The sequence below is a fragment of the Homalodisca vitripennis genome, chromosome 2, assembly GCF_021130785.1.
Source record: "Homalodisca vitripennis isolate AUS2020 chromosome 2, UT_GWSS_2.1, whole genome shotgun sequence".
In the NCBI taxonomy this organism is placed as follows: Eukaryota; Metazoa; Arthropoda; class Insecta; order Hemiptera; family Cicadellidae; genus Homalodisca; species Homalodisca vitripennis.
In genome coordinates this window covers 85,266,968-85,285,325 of record NC_060208.1, presented here as the reverse complement: position 1 = coordinate 85,285,325, position 18,358 = coordinate 85,266,968, and the positions used below count along the sequence as shown (strand labels likewise).

The 18,358-nt window shown below is 31.6% G+C and overlaps 1 protein-coding gene across 1 annotated transcript in view; it reads right to left on the bottom strand.

The window, feature by feature from the left end:
- Positions 1-17,852, bottom strand: part of LOC124354300 (eukaryotic translation initiation factor 3 subunit B) — a 50,421-nt gene extending 32,569 nt beyond the window's left edge. Inside the window, exons 1-5 of the mRNA XM_046804645.1 lie at positions 17,656-17,852; positions 8,433-8,628; positions 5,360-5,479; positions 2,566-2,752; positions 1,140-1,297 (exon numbers count right to left, since the gene is read on the bottom strand). Coding sequence (XP_046660601.1) covers positions 1,140-1,297; positions 2,566-2,752; positions 5,360-5,479; positions 8,433-8,628; positions 17,656-17,785 — 791 coding nt within the window. The 5' untranslated portion in view covers positions 17,786-17,852. The remainder of the gene's footprint in view (positions 1-1,139; positions 1,298-2,565; positions 2,753-5,359; positions 5,480-8,432; positions 8,629-17,655) is intronic.
- Between the last annotated feature and the right edge of the window lie 506 nt (positions 17,853-18,358).

The window sequence follows — 18,358 nt, the reverse complement described above, 5'->3', positions numbered from 1 at the left end:
GAAAATCTTTTTGAAAATTAGTAATAGATAATCAACTAAGGGCCTAATTTGTCTCAATTTATTTGTTCGTTTTAGAAGAGATGAAAAATAGAGATACAGTGAGATTAATTTGAACATAGTTTCACCAAATATGGACATGTATTTAACTCTTCTAGAAGACCAATAGTCCAAAATTGTAGACAGAATTCTGGGCCAATAGGATAACTAAGGCAAAATAGACTTTTAGTTAGTTCACATTAACATCTTTCCATTTAGAAACTGTTATTATCTCTCCTTCTCCCAAGCCTAGGATATCACTAGCATATTATTTGTTATTTTCATTACATACCTGAACCCAAAAGGTTTTGTCAAAAAATGATTGAACACATCTAATTCAGTGGAGTTTTCCCTTAACTGCCTCAAAATGAATGGGTCTTCAAATTGTTATATTTACTGGATTTGAAATCATATACTTTTCTTTAAACAATTATAAACAAGGTGTCCATAAACTACCCTATCAAAGTTCACCATTTCATTTTTCAGGTAAAAATAAGTAAGAAATTTCATAAAATATAGTGACCTAGCTTGCTTAGTTTACCACCTATCTTGTCTATCTATTTCTGAATTATAGAGGAAAAATTATATCTATTAACTGAATAAACGTATAAGTTAAAACTTTGCAGAATGTTTAGTACAATCAAAAGCTGTTCTGAAAAAAGTTACAGAAAAATATCATACCAGGTTTCAAAATGGCGGCCATGAAAATGTTTAAATGTTAATAACGGAACATTTAACGAAAAGTTTTTTTTATTGGTGGAATATGGGTTTCTTTGGATGAAAATTTTGCTTTGAAAAATAATAGGAAAAGGAAATAATTGGAATAATATATTACTACTACAGGAATAATAGTACATAGGTATATAGTAATTACTATATATTTAAGGAATAATATAGGAAACCACCCCTGACTTAAAATACACTAATATATTTATTAATGTTGTTTACTGCTGATTAACAATTGGCTGATTGTTGCATTTAACAGATGAGATTTCTGCTCATTGTCATTTTGTACACCCAATACAAATTTTTGTTTTATGTACATGAGAGATTTTTCATAAAAAGCAATTCCCTGAGAGACTAAACTACTGGATAATGCCTACCTTTCACAGGGTGAAAACTCAATATACTGCACGCCAGTGTGTCCAAACCTCATAATCTGCTCAAATGCTGGCCCACCCCAGAGGGCAATTCCCTTGACATGGAAAGTAGCTAGGTATGTACCAAGGGGTGACCACTGTATGAACGTCTCTGTCCATCGCTGTTAACAATACACAATCAAGGTAAAACATTATATACCATATAATTAATATGAAGTATGATTCTTAAGTAAGCAGAATTTTAAAATTCGCTGGCAGTGCTGGCATATGTGGGTGGATGATGTGCACCATCATCTGTTATGAAGCTACATTGAAACACTTTGTCATCTTATTGTGAAATGTGCAGGCTGTAATTCCTTTTTTGGTGTCAAAGGAGTGAAAGAGGCTATAATTCATTGTAAGTAGGTGAACTTTATAGAAAGAAATTATGAGTGATTAAAATAGCACAAAAATGAGTTGAGGATTTTAAATGTAATCATCATAAGCAGCAGTAAGTGACACAGTCATTACATTTGTACACAAAGTTTCTTGGTGACAAACTTGGAAAGATAGTAGCTTTATTTCATTGCTATTTGATGAGTTTACTTAAGTATCACAATGTGTTCTCTATTCAGTGTAACTGAACATTTACAGATCAATGACTAGAGAAACGTTTTGCTTCCTGACAATACCACTCCATAAGCAGCTAATCAAACTTAACATTTCATAGAATCATTTAGTTGAGAATATCTTGAACACGAATTTTACACTTATAGTATAGCACCCACTGCTATATAAGCTTCTTTAATCTGGATGAATCTGAGTATGTTTTAACAATAATGATGAAATAAACACAGCTAAGTTCCAGTGGTCATCAAATTAAGACGCAGCTATCTATGGTGACAAAATTAAGTTGTTAGCTGTACAATACTATAATTGGTATGATAAAAGTGAAAATTATGTAGAAAAGTAGCCTAAATTATGAAAAAAGAACAAACAAGTAGATAATGTAAAAACAACTGTTAGAAAAAATTAACTTTAAAAGATTTTAAAATGGATTTTTTTCAAAAACACATCCTACACTACATATATTTAAATACAAATGTGGCTACAAAATATTTTGAAACAATTATTAGGTCTCATTACACATGTTACCTAGAAATATAAATTTATAAAAAAAAGAATAACTTCTTAGATCGATTCCTTGAAAACTCTTGTAAGATCCTTCTAAATTTTCAAATATAGGTAATCAATTCCTATGCCAATGTTTACTGTGCATAAAACAAAAGAAGTATCAGTCATAAAAAATTTGTTTAAATATGGTCTATAGACATGTTAAACAATCATTAATGAGACCAACATGAATTATATTCAGAATTTACACAAAAATATTAAATCAATATTTATCATCAGGATCGGTACCACTAGAAGATTGTGTCTAACGACTCACCAATCGTTCCTGGAGTTTAGTGGGCTCAGGAGCTGTATTTTGCATGATTTGGACAGAGCTTCCTCGGTTACACATTACAGAGAACTGGTCGTAAGCATCAGGATCCATTAGGAAACTGTACAAGTCTGACTGCTCCTTGTATGGCTGGGGCTGCGGTGGCTCCCATTCATCTGGGATCTCTTCATACCTGTAGACAATGAGGCGTGATTACATCACTCACTATGAGACATCATCGGAAGCCTCAACTTTTGGATTTATTAATAATATAATAATAAAGAGATCTGAATTAATAATTTGAATACTAGTACTATTGCAAGAAACTAATCTTCTATACTCATACAAAGTTTAAACACTATATCTAAGGCATAAGAGCCTTAAGTATTAGCCACAACCCAGGCTTGCAATTTTATGTTTTATGTTATGTGTATTATACTGAGGATAACAGTGTTATTACAAAGATTTGTACACCATTTGTTACAAAAATTACCACATATTTAAACATTGGTTCTTTTAACTTCTTGATGCATTTTGTCTCAATACGTGTATGAACATACACAATATTAATTATTTACAGATTCATAGAGAACTGTGATAGCATAATGTACCATAAGATTCTTATCAGAAAAATAAATTAAATTTTTTTTTTATATTTAGCATGTAAAAATCAAGATCAATCCTCTCATGCTATTTCAGTCCATCTCATTGCAGTTATTGTTTAGTACTTTTCCACTGTATAAAAAGGACTTGCTTAGGCTTGATGGGGGCTACAAAACCCCCAACTCCAACTGGGGTGTTGGCCAAGTTCCGGGATAATTAAAAATTTAGTGATAAATTACTTGGTTCAATCGGAGATTAGGTTTAGCCAGAAGGTAAGTCGACAATAGCATGTTTAGTACAATAGTTGTGTACAAAGGTAATTTAATTTATTTGTGGATTACAGTTGAGTTGTACACAAAACAACAAAGTGGACACTTTTAACAAAGAAGATTTTTTTAAGGGATTAAGCTGACTGGGTGTTTAAGAGACAAAGATTGATTATTCAAATGATGGGAATGGTACACATGAAGAAATTAGGCGGGCTATGAGAATAAATTTACAAAATTATGTAACAAAGGTTAAATCAGAAGCTTAACTTGACCAGGACATTATTATCAAGTAGAAAATTGAATCTTCAAACTTTTTTATTGTAAAACGAGTAAAGCTTAGTTGTGCAAAATTTTAAGTTTCTAGCATTTCTATTTTAGATGTACTGGTATGTTAGAATTTATATTAGTAAGATATACATGCAACTGATAAGTATTTCAATTAGCTAACAACCATTTCTTCCAATTTTTTTAAAGCTCTTTATGTTGTCGTACACCTTGAGATCTAGTATTATAGGAGTATATGTTATAACCCCAAGGAGACTCCTCTCTCATGGATATAAGTTACTGTCTCTAACTCATACACAGAACCAATTGTCCAATTTGAGAGACTGACAAATGTTGTACGGCAACTATCTCTTGGTTGCAACCTGGCCAATGCTCTTATTGCTTTTTTGTTAACCACCAGAATATGCTATAGGTTGCCTGAAAATCATTTATTCCAGATCAAAAGTCAAAGATATATTTCAAACAAACCAAAGTGAGCTGTCTTTGCTGACGTAATTAAATGCTGGTGCTGAAAACTAAGCAATGAATAGAAAGGTAATACAGCCCTGGTGTTGACTAACCGATGGTCTGTTACTGTAGGAGTCTTCTGACGGCTTAAGTAGGCACACTTGAAGTAATGCAGAAAAAGCAATTCCAAGAGGAAGTGTTGCCTGGGCCAGGAGGTTTTTTAGTGGGTGCAAGTCTTACTCATTAGTGGAATATGCTGACAGTGCATTAGCATTTTTGCAATTGCCACATAAAGCTCTAAAAATTTGGCACTCTAGTGCCCTTTTGGCACTTCACTTTAGATTGCGTTCAAGTTATTGAGTGATTTCTAACAATAGTTTTGAATTTGAAGCTTGAATGATTTTTATTACAATAATGTAATAAAAATACCTATTACCTATTTACCTTGGCAATTCTCAAGCCAAATAAACACGGCCATTACTATACACTGTCAAATCAATAAACATTAGTTCCAAAAATTAACAGATTATTTTAATAGTTTGATATACAACTTCGAAGCTAACCACATTACTATTCTACTTGAAGATAGCTATAAGTAATTTATTTCGTAAGAAAGGATGTGTACTTAGGTAAGTTCTAATTCAATGTATAATTTATTTAAATTAACAGTATGTTTTTCAGGGTTATTACTAAGCGAAATAGTATACAATAAATCAATTGAAATTTGAGTAATGCATTTTTGTACCATGCCTAAGATGTAATAGATTGAAATGAACTTAAAACTTACATCGTACTTTTTAATATAAGGTCTATAAATGTATAGGTTTATATTTATTTTTTTTCAATAGAGGGCATTTTTATACATTATTATACATGGAGTTTAAAAGTAGCTGTAATTGTATAATCTTTACCATTTTTTTCTGAAATAGTCATTAATTACACATAAACACATGCCTTTGACTTAAATCACTGATTTCAATGCACTTCATACAACATGAGTAACCAACAAAAACTGGTGAAAATGTTCATCTGAATTTTGTTTAGAGCTAAAGTGCTTAGTATAAAAGACAAATAGTGTCAGGTATTCATTGTCACTAATTTAATGTCTAGGTATTATCAACGAGATTGCACAGAGACCACAATCACAAAGTACACAAGCACGAGATAATTTAATTGAACAATTAAAAAAAACTTACTTTTTAAAGTCCGTGAAGAGGTTAACTAAAAAAGTGTGTTGTTTGTCAAGCTTATGATTGTTGGCTGTATTAACTGCTTCAACTGCATTTTCTGAGTTGGCATACTCAAGAAAAACATATCTGTAAAGTAAGAAATAATTTCAGAGTTGAAGAGTAAATATAAAAACTGATACGTTCATTTCCATAAACATAGAAATTAGCTTACAGTTTAAATGGTTTATCATAAATATACTTATAAGTAGTAACCTATAAACTAGTTTTAGAAGGGGAAATGTTATGAAAACAAACATGAAGCTAAACAAAATATAAATTATGTGAAAACATTAACATTTTTCAACTCCACGAAGATGTTTTTTCCAACCATATTTTTAACTCTTGGTTTACTTGGAGAGTAATCAAACAGGTCACAAGCTTGGTACTGATGTTGGAATAAGCTCAGGTATTTTCCTTTTCTTTCAGTCCTGTAACCCTCCAATTTATACTGGCAAGCCCATTTTCATCAATTTACAACATAAATTTTTCACTATTACAAATATACATACCTCATGCAAAGATAGACTTATTATATAAATATCTTTTTGGGATTCAATATTTACTGAAATTAAATTAGGCTATAGTTGTTTAAACATATTTTAACTAAATTAGATTACTTGTCATGTGTTAATTCATTAATTGAGATTGTTTTAATAACACTCCTACTTTAAAATAAGAATAACAATTCTAAATGTATAAGAATTGACATTGTCTTGAATAAAATATCTTTGAATGATATCTTTATTGAATAACATCATTTTTATGCTTTGACCTTGATTAATTTAAAATCTAAAAATAATCTATCAAGTTCAAGATATCTTTATTAGTCATTAAGCAACACAACAAGTTACAATAGACATTGTCAAAGTACTAGGCAGTAATTAGTAAGATATAATAAATTCACCCCTATAGATTTCTTTTAAAAGTAACCAGAAAATTGCAAAAGACATGAGGACAATCCTACTAACCTAGACAAATAGAGAGTAGTCATAGACAATTATTTAACTAATAATGAAAGCATTATATGATAAGAAAAAATCTAAAACTGAAATTGAACACAAAACACAAAAAACATAATATACAATTAAAACCCAATGAACAATGTAACAATAATATAAATACTAAAAATATGTAAATTAGGTGGTTAAAACTTAAATTATGAAACAAAAGTTAAAATTTAACGTTGATTCGTTAACATTGAAAAAGCCATAATTGATGGTTATAACAATTTCTTCAGTGATACAAGTTTTAATTTACACAGCAGGAAAGTTACTCTTGCTAATTTATCACAAGACTTTCTATACATATTTCCCAGCTTACTCTACTTAAAGAATATTCCTACTTAACCCTTATAACGTCAGTATATCTTTTCACGACTTCCAGCAAACGGCACAATATTAAAAAAAAAAAAAATTTAAATGTGTAAAGTTCATTTTTATTTTTACTTTCTATAATTATGGTAAGTATAAAAAAGTAAAAATTTTAAAATTATAAAGTCACTGTACTCAGGATTGTCAATGTTACGATACATGTTATTTATCACTAATAATGAACACGGTACTTTGGAATTATACCGACCACACCCAGACATGAATCGTTATTTGACATTTTGCTTCTACTGATTACTAGATTAGCGTAGAACAATATTTCGTCAATATAAAACAGGAATTGTCTTATTGCAAACCCCTCCCCATCCTCAGGGGGTCAGGGTTCAGGGGTGTTAGAGGTCAAAGTCGAGCGGTCTAGTAGATAACGTGATTGAAGAGTCTCGCCGCCCGTTCAGCTGGTGCATCGCTTTGTTGTACTTCCGTGTTTTACCTCTACATTTCTCCAAACACAAAAATTCAATAAAAACAAACATGATCAAACTAAAACTAAACTCTTTATTGAAAAAACACTCAAAACTTGTTTTTATTCTTGATCATACTCCGCCACCCAAAATGCGAGTGCCATGCCTTCTCGCTGATGTCAACGAAAGAAAAACATCCCTCGAGATAGTACCTATCAGTAAAATATCAAATTCTAGAGGATCTTATCAGAAATATAAATTGAATTGTAATGGAAAGGCAATTATGTACCGCGCAAATCATGTGATGCCACGTGGCCTGTCGTAATCGGGATTCTCGAGAAAGATAAGATAACAGCGACAACAATACCAATCACAATGCCTGGAAATGCTTGTAATTTTGTAATTAAAGAGTTGTTTTTTCGTTCTATCATGTTTGTTTAGCTATAAATTTATATTTTTGTGTTCTTCATACTGGTGTGGTCGGTATAATCCCAAAGTACCTGAACACTAAATAGGTGACACTAAACACTAAAATGACACTAAAAACACTAAATGAATACTAAAACTAAGATATCAATACTTTTAACAAATAAATAAAAACCATATAAACAGAAAACACGACGAAGGAAACCGACTCAGCGATGGTTAGACACGCACTACCTGAAGCCAAACTGCAAACAAAAGCGCGCGCGCTGTACGGCGTCTGTGCCGTGTGGCGGGGAGAGTGTCTAGACACCGCGTCTATTGTTTCAAACAATGTAACGCGACAGCTATATTTTGACGCTTGACATAGGTCAATAACCCACACACATGGTTGACGCATACTGTTAGTGACATTGATCAGATTTAAAAGGAACTTAAATTTGCTATAGACGCAGTTTTGTGTCGATGCGCCGTACCGCGTCTTTGCCGTTATAAGGGTTAAAGGTTTAAAACATTTGTAAATAGTGTTGTCCATTGAAAAAATTATATTTTTTGTTTTACTACCTGTTTAAAACAAGCCTGTTAGCCTGAAACCACTCAGTTGCTATTTTCATTGCTTTTTCTTGTTGTTTCATTAAACCATTAAGTGTACTATAATGATTTAGAAGAGTAGTATCATCAGCAAACAAAACTGACATACAGGATAAATTGAAAGCAAAATTATTAACTGCAACGATAAAGTTAAAAATTCATTAATTTGTTAAATTTCTAAGCTAACCCGATTTTTAAAATCTCAGAAAGAAACCGCATGATAAACTATTTTCTCACCCTTTAGTGTGGCCGGCTTCATTTTTTGGGAAATATTCATTGATTATTGTACCAAACTTGGTGAAAAACTTCATTATGACAGACTGGAGCTTGTCAAAACGCTCAGGACCAACCTGAGGAATACCATCGACTACTATGATTGTATCCACACCATCCTTCTCATTTGGACGATCTTTCACAAGATCACTCAATAACTCTGAAACAAAATACATTTTAAATTGGAAACCTTATATAGGAAGGTTAGTTAAAACATTCATTTTAGTGTAAAACTTAAGTCTATCTGAATAGTTCAAGTGAAATATTAGTTGAAAGGCCTAAGAGTAATGCTTCGTCCATCAACATGGGCTGTGGCACCGGGTGCTGCCCTGCTCTAATAGCAACAAGAAAAACGAACATCCTCAGACTACACACTGAAGGTTCGACCTCGAGAAGGCCAGGCAGGTTTAAACGGGGGATGGGTGGATCGCCTGAAGTAAGAACCATTCTCTAAGCATTCACCAGAACGTTTGTTGTTAATTGTTCTATGTATTGTTTAACATTATCCTTTCTGTTAAGGTTAGGTGAATAGTGAGCTTTATTAATTATGTTAACATGTTATTAATTTTCTCACTCAGTATAGTGATGGCCGGATATGTTCATAAAGCAGCCTAGGGGAAAACCACTAGAAGCCATGCTTGAGAAATTATATATGAAAGGTAAGTCAGTTCATAACAAGTGAGATGAAATTAACTGATGATAAACAAAATTCCTGTAAAAGTATTTTTTAAAGAACATGTAATTTTTCGAGGACATATTTAACGAAACATCCCATGAAAGGGAAGTTACAGATACTTTAGCTCAAAGAGATTGTTTATTCATTATTCCTGAAAAGAAAAAATTATAAAACTAAATAAATGTGTTGTTTGAGAACCATCATAAATTTTATAAAACTGACAGTTGTCTGACAATTTTTAAATTACTACAAAAACGAGTTCATTGAAAAAATACACTAGGGTAGATTAGTGTCAGAAAAATTAATCTCACTATTAGAAAAAATTAAAATAGGAAAATTCTGTTCAAAACTAGTAACATTATAACTAAACAGATAACTAAAAAGAGAGGTCTCCTACTGGATTTATCAATGAATCTTACATATTATCAACATCTATGTGATTGAAAAGGGGCGAAGGGAGCAGTGACGGCATCCTACAAAGGTTTTAAAAGAAAATAACCAAGGGTCAGTGGCCATAATAGTGCATGCAGACAGTGTAACAAGATTACTTGTATAAGGGACTCAGCTCATTTCAAATTTATCTGTAAACTTCCTGATTGATAGCACTACCATTCTTAATGTTCAAATCAATAAAGGACCCAATTCAAATCCCAAAAAGATCAGAAATAATAGTGGTCACAAGATAAGACTGCAGTTTAATACTTTCACTTAATCCCAAAATGTACAGTATAATAAATCAATCTAAGGACATATATAAAAGATTTTAATTGTTTAAAAACCCGACACAACCTCAAAAGAAATTAATTGAAGACTAACAAAATATTTACATTTTTGGAATTTAAACATCTGGTAAAAATATGATGTCCAGTTCAAAAACCTTGTCAGCTACCTTAGTCTTCATCCATGCATATAAAAATGATGTTGTATTGGTTGGAGACATAAACATAGACAGACTGAAAAGCCATTGTGTTAATGTACTTTTAAAACTAGTTCTCACAACATTTTAGTATTTAAGACATATCATTGCAAGCCTTGTTTGGGCTAATAAACTGTTGTTTAATGCACTTAGGCCTGTGATATAATGTTTAAGCTTTGTATGAGTCTAGAAGATTAGTTTCTTACAATAGCACTAGTACTAAAAGTATTAATTGAGATCTCTTTACATTCTTAATAAATAATACATCCAATGTCCAATGACAAAAACAAACTTATTAACAACCCATATGAGATAGTGAAAGTTTTAATATATTTTTTAAACAAGCAGTTGAAAAGACTTTAAACCAAAACGGGACATTCCAAAACTCCCATCCATACAGACGATCTACTCTATTTTCATTAAGCCCCACTAATGCCAAAGAAGTTCTAGATATAATAAAATCTTTCAAAACCACACCTCACGTGCTTAATGAGGTCAGCTCAAAAGCAGTCAAGCACTGTGCAGTAGAACTGATGATTTCCTTGGTATCCATCACAAATAAATCCTTTTCTGTCTGGAATTTTCTCTCAGCACTCTCTGAAGTATACCCGAAACACAGAAAAAGGATCAACTTCTAATCTTAAAAACTATTGGCCTTTCTCATTAATCTCAATCCTTTCCATACTGATTTAAAAAAAATTACGCTTCACGAGAGAGCACTACATTTTCTTAAACATAATACTCTTATCACCCCCAACCAACATGGATTACTACAGGGAATATCAACTAACACAGCAAACATCAGCCTGTTAGAACATATAAAGAAACTGACCAGTAAACAGTACGTTATTTGCATCAGCCTAGATTACAGTAAAGCATCTGATGTCTAGGGCGCAACCTTTTTCAAAAAAGCTCAAACTACTGAGAATCAGAAAAGTTGTAGAAAACACAGAATATGCCATAAGAAAATGCATAAAATGAAGTTAATTTATTATAATAAAAACTCATTGTCTAATAATAATTGTCTAAGTTAACCTGACTTATTCACTTGGTCACTCATAGTGTTTAAAAAATAATAAAATAAACAGTATTCGTAATCTAGGCCTAGGCATAGTAATTTTTTAATCACAATTTAGCATACAGACCTGTGAATGTCACTAAACTATTGTATAATAAATTAATCACACATAAAACTAAGTATTGTTCATGGTATAGTTTATACATACAAGCTTAGAATTCTCAAATAAAAGTTTAGAATACTTAATGAGTAATGCTGGTGCATCAATATGGCGGTTATAGTCCTCTTGAAATTATAAAGTTTGATCACAAAATAAAAACTTATAATTTACTCATTACTTGAAGATATCTATACCACTTGGTGGTACATTTCACAAGGAAGAGTTTGGTGTCGTTTGATACTAACAAAACTCTGATAATATACGAGAAACAACAAAATACTAGCGACTAGTGAAACTAGAAAAACGGTGGTTGCACCTTTTTTCACAACATATATCAACAAACAGATATTAGAAGCAGAAGATCTTGTTGAGAAAGAAATTCTGAATGCAGTTATGTAGCCAAAACCATTCCTAAATGAAATTTCCCTGAGCAAAAGTATAGGGAAAAAGTGATTTTTGCGTTCTCTCAAAGTGCAAGACCAAACACAGCAAACCAACATTTGTATCGGAACTTTATAATTTCGGTACATACTTATTATGCATTATTATTCAATAAATTATAATTCAAAGTACTCTGTGAAACATCCCGATTAATTTAGTATAATATTTGTCCTACTTAAGTTTTTGATAGCAAATGTTTGATTAAATAGGCTTGGTCCCATAGCAAGGATTCCCACAGCAAGGCATATAGTAGCTCAGTGTGCCACAACAAGGCCCCTAGTTGTGGGAATATTTGCTATTTCTTTGTTGTGGGATTCCTTGCTGTGACACAGAGCAATAAAATCGCGAAACAGTCCCATAACGTTGAATATTGATTTGTATCACAGCAAGGAATCTTATAACAAGAAATCCCAGTGAGAAATGTTTTAATGAAGAATTCCACAGCAAGGCATTGGAGGGGAAGGCCTGGTTGGCGTAGAGAACTTATAGAAATTATCAGCCTAAAATTTTACAAAGAAGAGAATATTGATCATGCTCTGATCTCTTTTAAGGTTATTTTAACCAGTCTACAGTTAGCAGTTTGAACCTGTTTTATTTGACCCTTTTTGCTGCATCGTACGGTCCCACTGTCCTCATAAAAATAGTCTGGTCAAAACAAAAATGTCCTGCCATTTCGTAAGCCACTCAATTATTATCTCAGGTGTTATCTGACAGATCTCATTAAAATATAGTAATAAAGTTTATTTTTGCACTTTAATTTTAACAAGAATAATTAAAACAATATTTTGGGAAAAGCATTCAATTGATTTTTAACATGGGATGCAACTGACTATAACCTTCATACAGAATCCACTATATTTTAAAGGATTTAAGTCCAAATGATGACTATATTTATAGAGCCACTAGAATAAAGTATTTTATGTTTAATTTAATCCACTGAAATTTTACATATCAATACGTAATCCACTATATCTTCATTACCTTATTCACTGTGAACTATAAAACCAACTGAACTAAAGTATTTTAAGTGTACTGTAACAATATACTTGATAAAATTTGGTGTCAAGTACTTTACTAAGTAAATATAAAAAATATGAGAGTATCTACTGAAATCAATGTATAGCAATATATTAATAAGTGAACTACTTTATCTCATAACCCGATTAGAAAATTCTTTTTCATAAGACACTAAAATATAGCGTTTTATGTGTACTTTAATAATTTACTTGACAAATGTTGGTAGCAAGTACTTTGCTTCAGTAACTAGAGAAAAATATGAAATGATCTAGAGAAATTTACATAGCAATATATTAATACGTGAACTATTATATATCCGTAACCCAATTGACCAGGAGTGTGTACAGCACCTAACAGTATTTAATTATATTTGAAATATTTGACAAACTTTATCAATAAATACATATTATGTTTTAAATATACATTTATAATATACTTGAAAGAATTTGGAAGTAAGCACTTAACTCGTGATATGTTAGTAAAAGAGAGATTGTAAGGAATTAGTATGATTCATACACATAATTTCACTCCGTTTTATGACACTCCGTAACCCAGACAGAAAAAAAAACAGTCAATTCCTATTGTCACAACAAGTCAAGGGCCGCATACCTGCTTTGCTTGACTAGTTTGTGATGTGCCTTGCGCTGATTGCCAGTAATGTTCATTTATCACTCCTAGCAACTAACAATGATCACAGAAGCAGCTAGTAATAGAAAATATGTAAACCGCAATATACAAAAAAAAAAATATTCAGTAACAAATATATTAAGTACCATAAGCAACTGCGCTTGCACGATTTGATACGGGCCTTCAGCCACTTCCTCAATTAATAATATTTATATAGTATTAGTTGAAATTTCAATACAGTGCAATCTCGCTAATCCGGCAGTATATCAGGATTGGTAGTGTCGGATTACCGAAATTGCCGGATTAATGGATGTATAGGTAAAAACGTACGAAAAATATACAAATGTACATTGAAATTTATTAGAAACCAGTTAAAGTATAGTTTAACACTTTGAGTGCTGGCCCTAAATAATATGTAACTCTGTAGAATGCTGGGCGTTTTTGGTGGTTTTCAAAAATTTATTAAAAAAGAAGTATTTAAGGTATAAGAAAAATACATGCCTTAATTCAGCTTACTTTCGTCTTTATTTTAACGTGAGATTGTTAGCTTAAAATAACAATCTCGTTTTAGCTTAAATTGTTATTAAATTGTTGTTAGCTTAAATTTTGTGTCGTTTTAAAAAACGACACATAAAAAATGTATACTATTTGAATAACATATATTTTTTGACAAAAAATTATTTTTTGACACAGTTTTTTTATCTAACAAACTAAACTAAGCATATATACAATCATTTACAATGACCCATTTACAAATATAAACTGTCCTTTGAATAATACAAATCGTGTTTTTATGTTTTGTAGTTTTTTGACAAAAAAACTATGCCGACATATTGAAGCGTCGGCATCACTTTCGCCGTCAGTACTGTTTTCAGCATCTGTAACATAATAAATATACTATGTGAAATATGAATATATTTTCATTTTATTCATATGAATAGAATATTAGTTGAATAAAGTTTATTTATTATAATACAAATTATAGTTTGATTCACGAAAACAATAACATAACCAAACTTTTAGACTGATGTTTATGTGATAAATAGACTTATTCTTACCTGAAATATGTGTCTCATCTTCTTCCATGAAATCAGGATCGATGTCAGAATCGTCAAAAATACTATCAACAGCAATAAAACTATCGTCATCTAATACATAACTGATCGCAACGTCGTTCAAGCTGCGAGAAGCCATGATTGCGACATCGACTGCCGAATGCAACGAACGTCAAATAACATTGTAGAGTAGGCAAACCCCGTTTAAATACGGACAATGTAATATAATACCAATTGAAATGACAAACACGTAAAACTACGGGATTAGCATTCTTTGGAAGTTTCGCTGTTCCGTAAAAATACGGGATTAGCACTCTAAGTGTTAACATAAGTAGAACGCAAAAGTACAATTGGAAAATAACTAAATACACAATAAAACGTAATAAACAAACAGTACAGTATGCCTAATCGCTGTGAAATAAACAGAAGGATACAGTCTGGATTACTGGACGTGCCGTATTACCGCATGGCCGGATTATAGAGACTGCACTGTATTGTGATTTACAAACTACAATGTGGTTTTCATTATCTCTTTGGAACGATATGTACTGTAAAATAATTCAAACAACTTAAAATTGATGGGCCCAATCTGTAAATACCCTGCATAATATAACTTGGTACTTTGGGATTATACCGACCACACCCAGTATGAAGAACACAAAAATACAAATTTATAGAAACAAACATGATAGAACGAAAAAACAACTCTTTAATTACAAAATTACAAACTTACTACGATTATCAATTGTTAATGGGTTCAGATTCCGTTATATACCCCCAACGATTAAACTTTTTTTAATGAACTTACAACGTTATAAAACGATGTATTTGAGAATTAACATTCCATCAATCAACAAGCATTTCCAGGTATTGTGATCGGTATTGTTGTCGCTGTTATATTATCTTTCTCGCTGTTATCTTATCTTTCTCGAGAATCCCGATTACGGCAGGTCGCGCGGCATCACATGATTATTTAAGTTTTTGCACGGTACATAATTGCCTTTCCATTACAGTTCAATTTATATTTCTGATCAGCCCCTCTAGAATTTGATATTATACTGATAGGTACTATCTCGAGGGATGTTTTTCTGTCGTTGACATCAGCGTGGGGTAGCACCGAAGGTGCTGCCGAAGCCCGCGCTGATGGCCGGGGGCACTCGCATTTTGGGTGGCGGAGTGTAATCAAGAATAAAAACAAGTTTTGTGAGTTTTTTTTATTAAAGAGTTTAGTTTTTGTTGAATTGTTGTGTTTGAAGAAATTTAGGGGTAAAGCACGGAAGTACAACAAAGCGACGCACCAACTGAACGGGCGGTGAGACTCTGCAATCACGTATCTACTAGACCGCTCGACTTTGACCTCTGTCTGAGGATGGGGAGGGGTTTGCGATAAGACAATACCTGTTTTATATTGAGGAAATATTGTTCTACGCTAATCTAGTAGAAACAAAATGTCAAATAACGATTCATGTCTGGGTGTGGTCGGTATAATCCCAAAGTACCTATAACTTACACTAATACATCTGCAAGTAGTTTCATGCAATAAAAATTAAGAAAATATTAATTGATGTTAAATGAATAGAGAAATTCCTTTAAAAAAATGTGATATTCATTTTTGACGAGGATAAAAATCCGAGGCTGGTGAAAAGAATAAATAGGTTAAATAGGATACATTTTCTATCATTCATAATAGCATATCCTCAATAAGAGATCACCAACATCTCTAGTAAAAGTTTAACAAATATTCCAAACTTTGTAACTATTTGTAATCAAACAATGAAATGGGAATGAGTGGACCAAAATTAAGATATATAGCAATTTTGGACTTTGATTTTAATAATACTGTATTTTGTAAAATATATCCAAAAGTATCAATGATCCTTCACTCTGAAATCCCTCCCGTAAGCCATTTAAACGTGATTAATCATTGTAAATGATTTACTGTTGGAACTCATTAATAGTAGTAGTAATATTATTAAGTATTTTAGAGGCATAAGTAATCTTCATTATTTATCAAGTTGTTGTAAGTAGTCTATAAATCAGTATTTCCCAAAGTGTGCCCCATGGAATTCTGAGGCGCCTCGAAATCCTGCCAATAGCACCGCGGTTGATCTACAATAATTAAGAAAATATATCGTGTGAATAATGTTAAAATATATATTTACTATATATAAATATTACCTTTGTATTTGACTATATTTATAATGTCATATCGAATGACTGAATTATCATTAATACACCTACAGCTCCATAAATTACTTAGTAAGCGGCCACCAACACAGTCGAATCAGGATACAAAACTATCAATTAGAAATTTACCTAAACTATTGAATAAAACAATATTCTATTTATAGGAAGGCTATTTGCATTTAATTATTACCAGCTCTTAATGTTTTAATGTAGTGAACAAGGATATTGTTCTAAATTAATTCAAACAAAAGTAAAATGATACATATATATATAAAATATATATATATATATATATATATATATATATATATATATAATATTTTTGTAACTGCAATGGCAATGCAGGCCTACATGTGTTATTTGTGTCACAAGCTATCAAACACATTTATCCTTCGAAATAATAAAAAGTAACAAAATACTACAATTTGTTAATTTTATAAAACTTAATAGTATTGATAGTTTTTTTAAAATTCATCATAAAATTATTACTTTCTTAGATATTAAACAACTGAGCTAAAGGCAATACTGTAATTTGAAATACCTACAATGAAATTCGGATCGACGTTTTGGTAGCTTATACAATAATGAATATTGATGAATCGATTGTAGTGGTGGCCACTTATCATACTGCAGCTCCTCTTTCGGCAAGTAGATGAGTTTTTTTAACATGTTAAAAACTTTTGCATAATGGCCTAGCCTATGGATTGTCTACAGATAAAAATTAATATTGTAAAAATAAAGGTAAGTTAGGTATACTATTTGAAAAAATTAAAGATGCTATTAGACTTTCTTAGGTAACTTTTCCAAAGTAAATACCATTAAAATTAATAATTAAATGACTAGGCTACAACTTAAAATGAACATATTGTACACTTAAAACAGGCATTTATAACACTAATTCTTTACTTCAGGACTGCAAAACTGGATTGGCTCACACTAGGCTATGATTATGTACACAAAGTTATGTTGAGTTCCTCGAATATTGAATAATATGCTATAATGTATAATAGACTAATACTGTTAAAAGAAATTTTCTAGTTGTGACATCGAAGCTAGGTTATAAAAAAGTGGTCTCGAAAGCTAATATCACCTTCATCGGAAATATCATCAACATATCTCTCATCGTCACTGAAGTTAGGTTCTTCGTCTTCGGCTGGGTCGGTTTTCGCTGTCTTGCTGTCATTTTGGGCACTTTTGTCGGAATCCTTTTTCTTCGCCATTTCGATACCCTCCTAGTAACCCTCGTGTACGATGGCGACGAGAGCGGAACGAACAAGTTGTGAAATGTGAATTGTGAATGTGATTGTGACTTTTTAGGCCTTTGGCCAAAGAAATGGAAATGTGGCATATTAGTCAGGTTAGCCAACGAGACGTAGAGTAAAATATATAGTCATTACTACTTAATTAAGCTGCCCACTGTTCAATATTTTTGTCTCACAGAAAAAATGACATTTTATTAATGTTGATTGGTTTTGGGCTTTATAGTGTTTTTTTTTCATTCGCATAAGTTCAAAAAGTGAATAGTTGTGTCATTTAGAATTGGAAATATGTTTGTATTGCGAATACTGTACATATTATGTGTAGTGATTGGCACTTAATATAATAGGCATTGGCATTCAGTTTGACAGTCATTGTCACGCTTTCAAAGTTTGCCAATATAAGATTCAGGTAATGAAATCAAGCACACTATTTACTCTAATATCGTATAATTTGTATATACATGTGTTATTATAATTGATAATTACTGCATCCATTATAATTGGTTACAATAATTATAATGACTATAAACTATA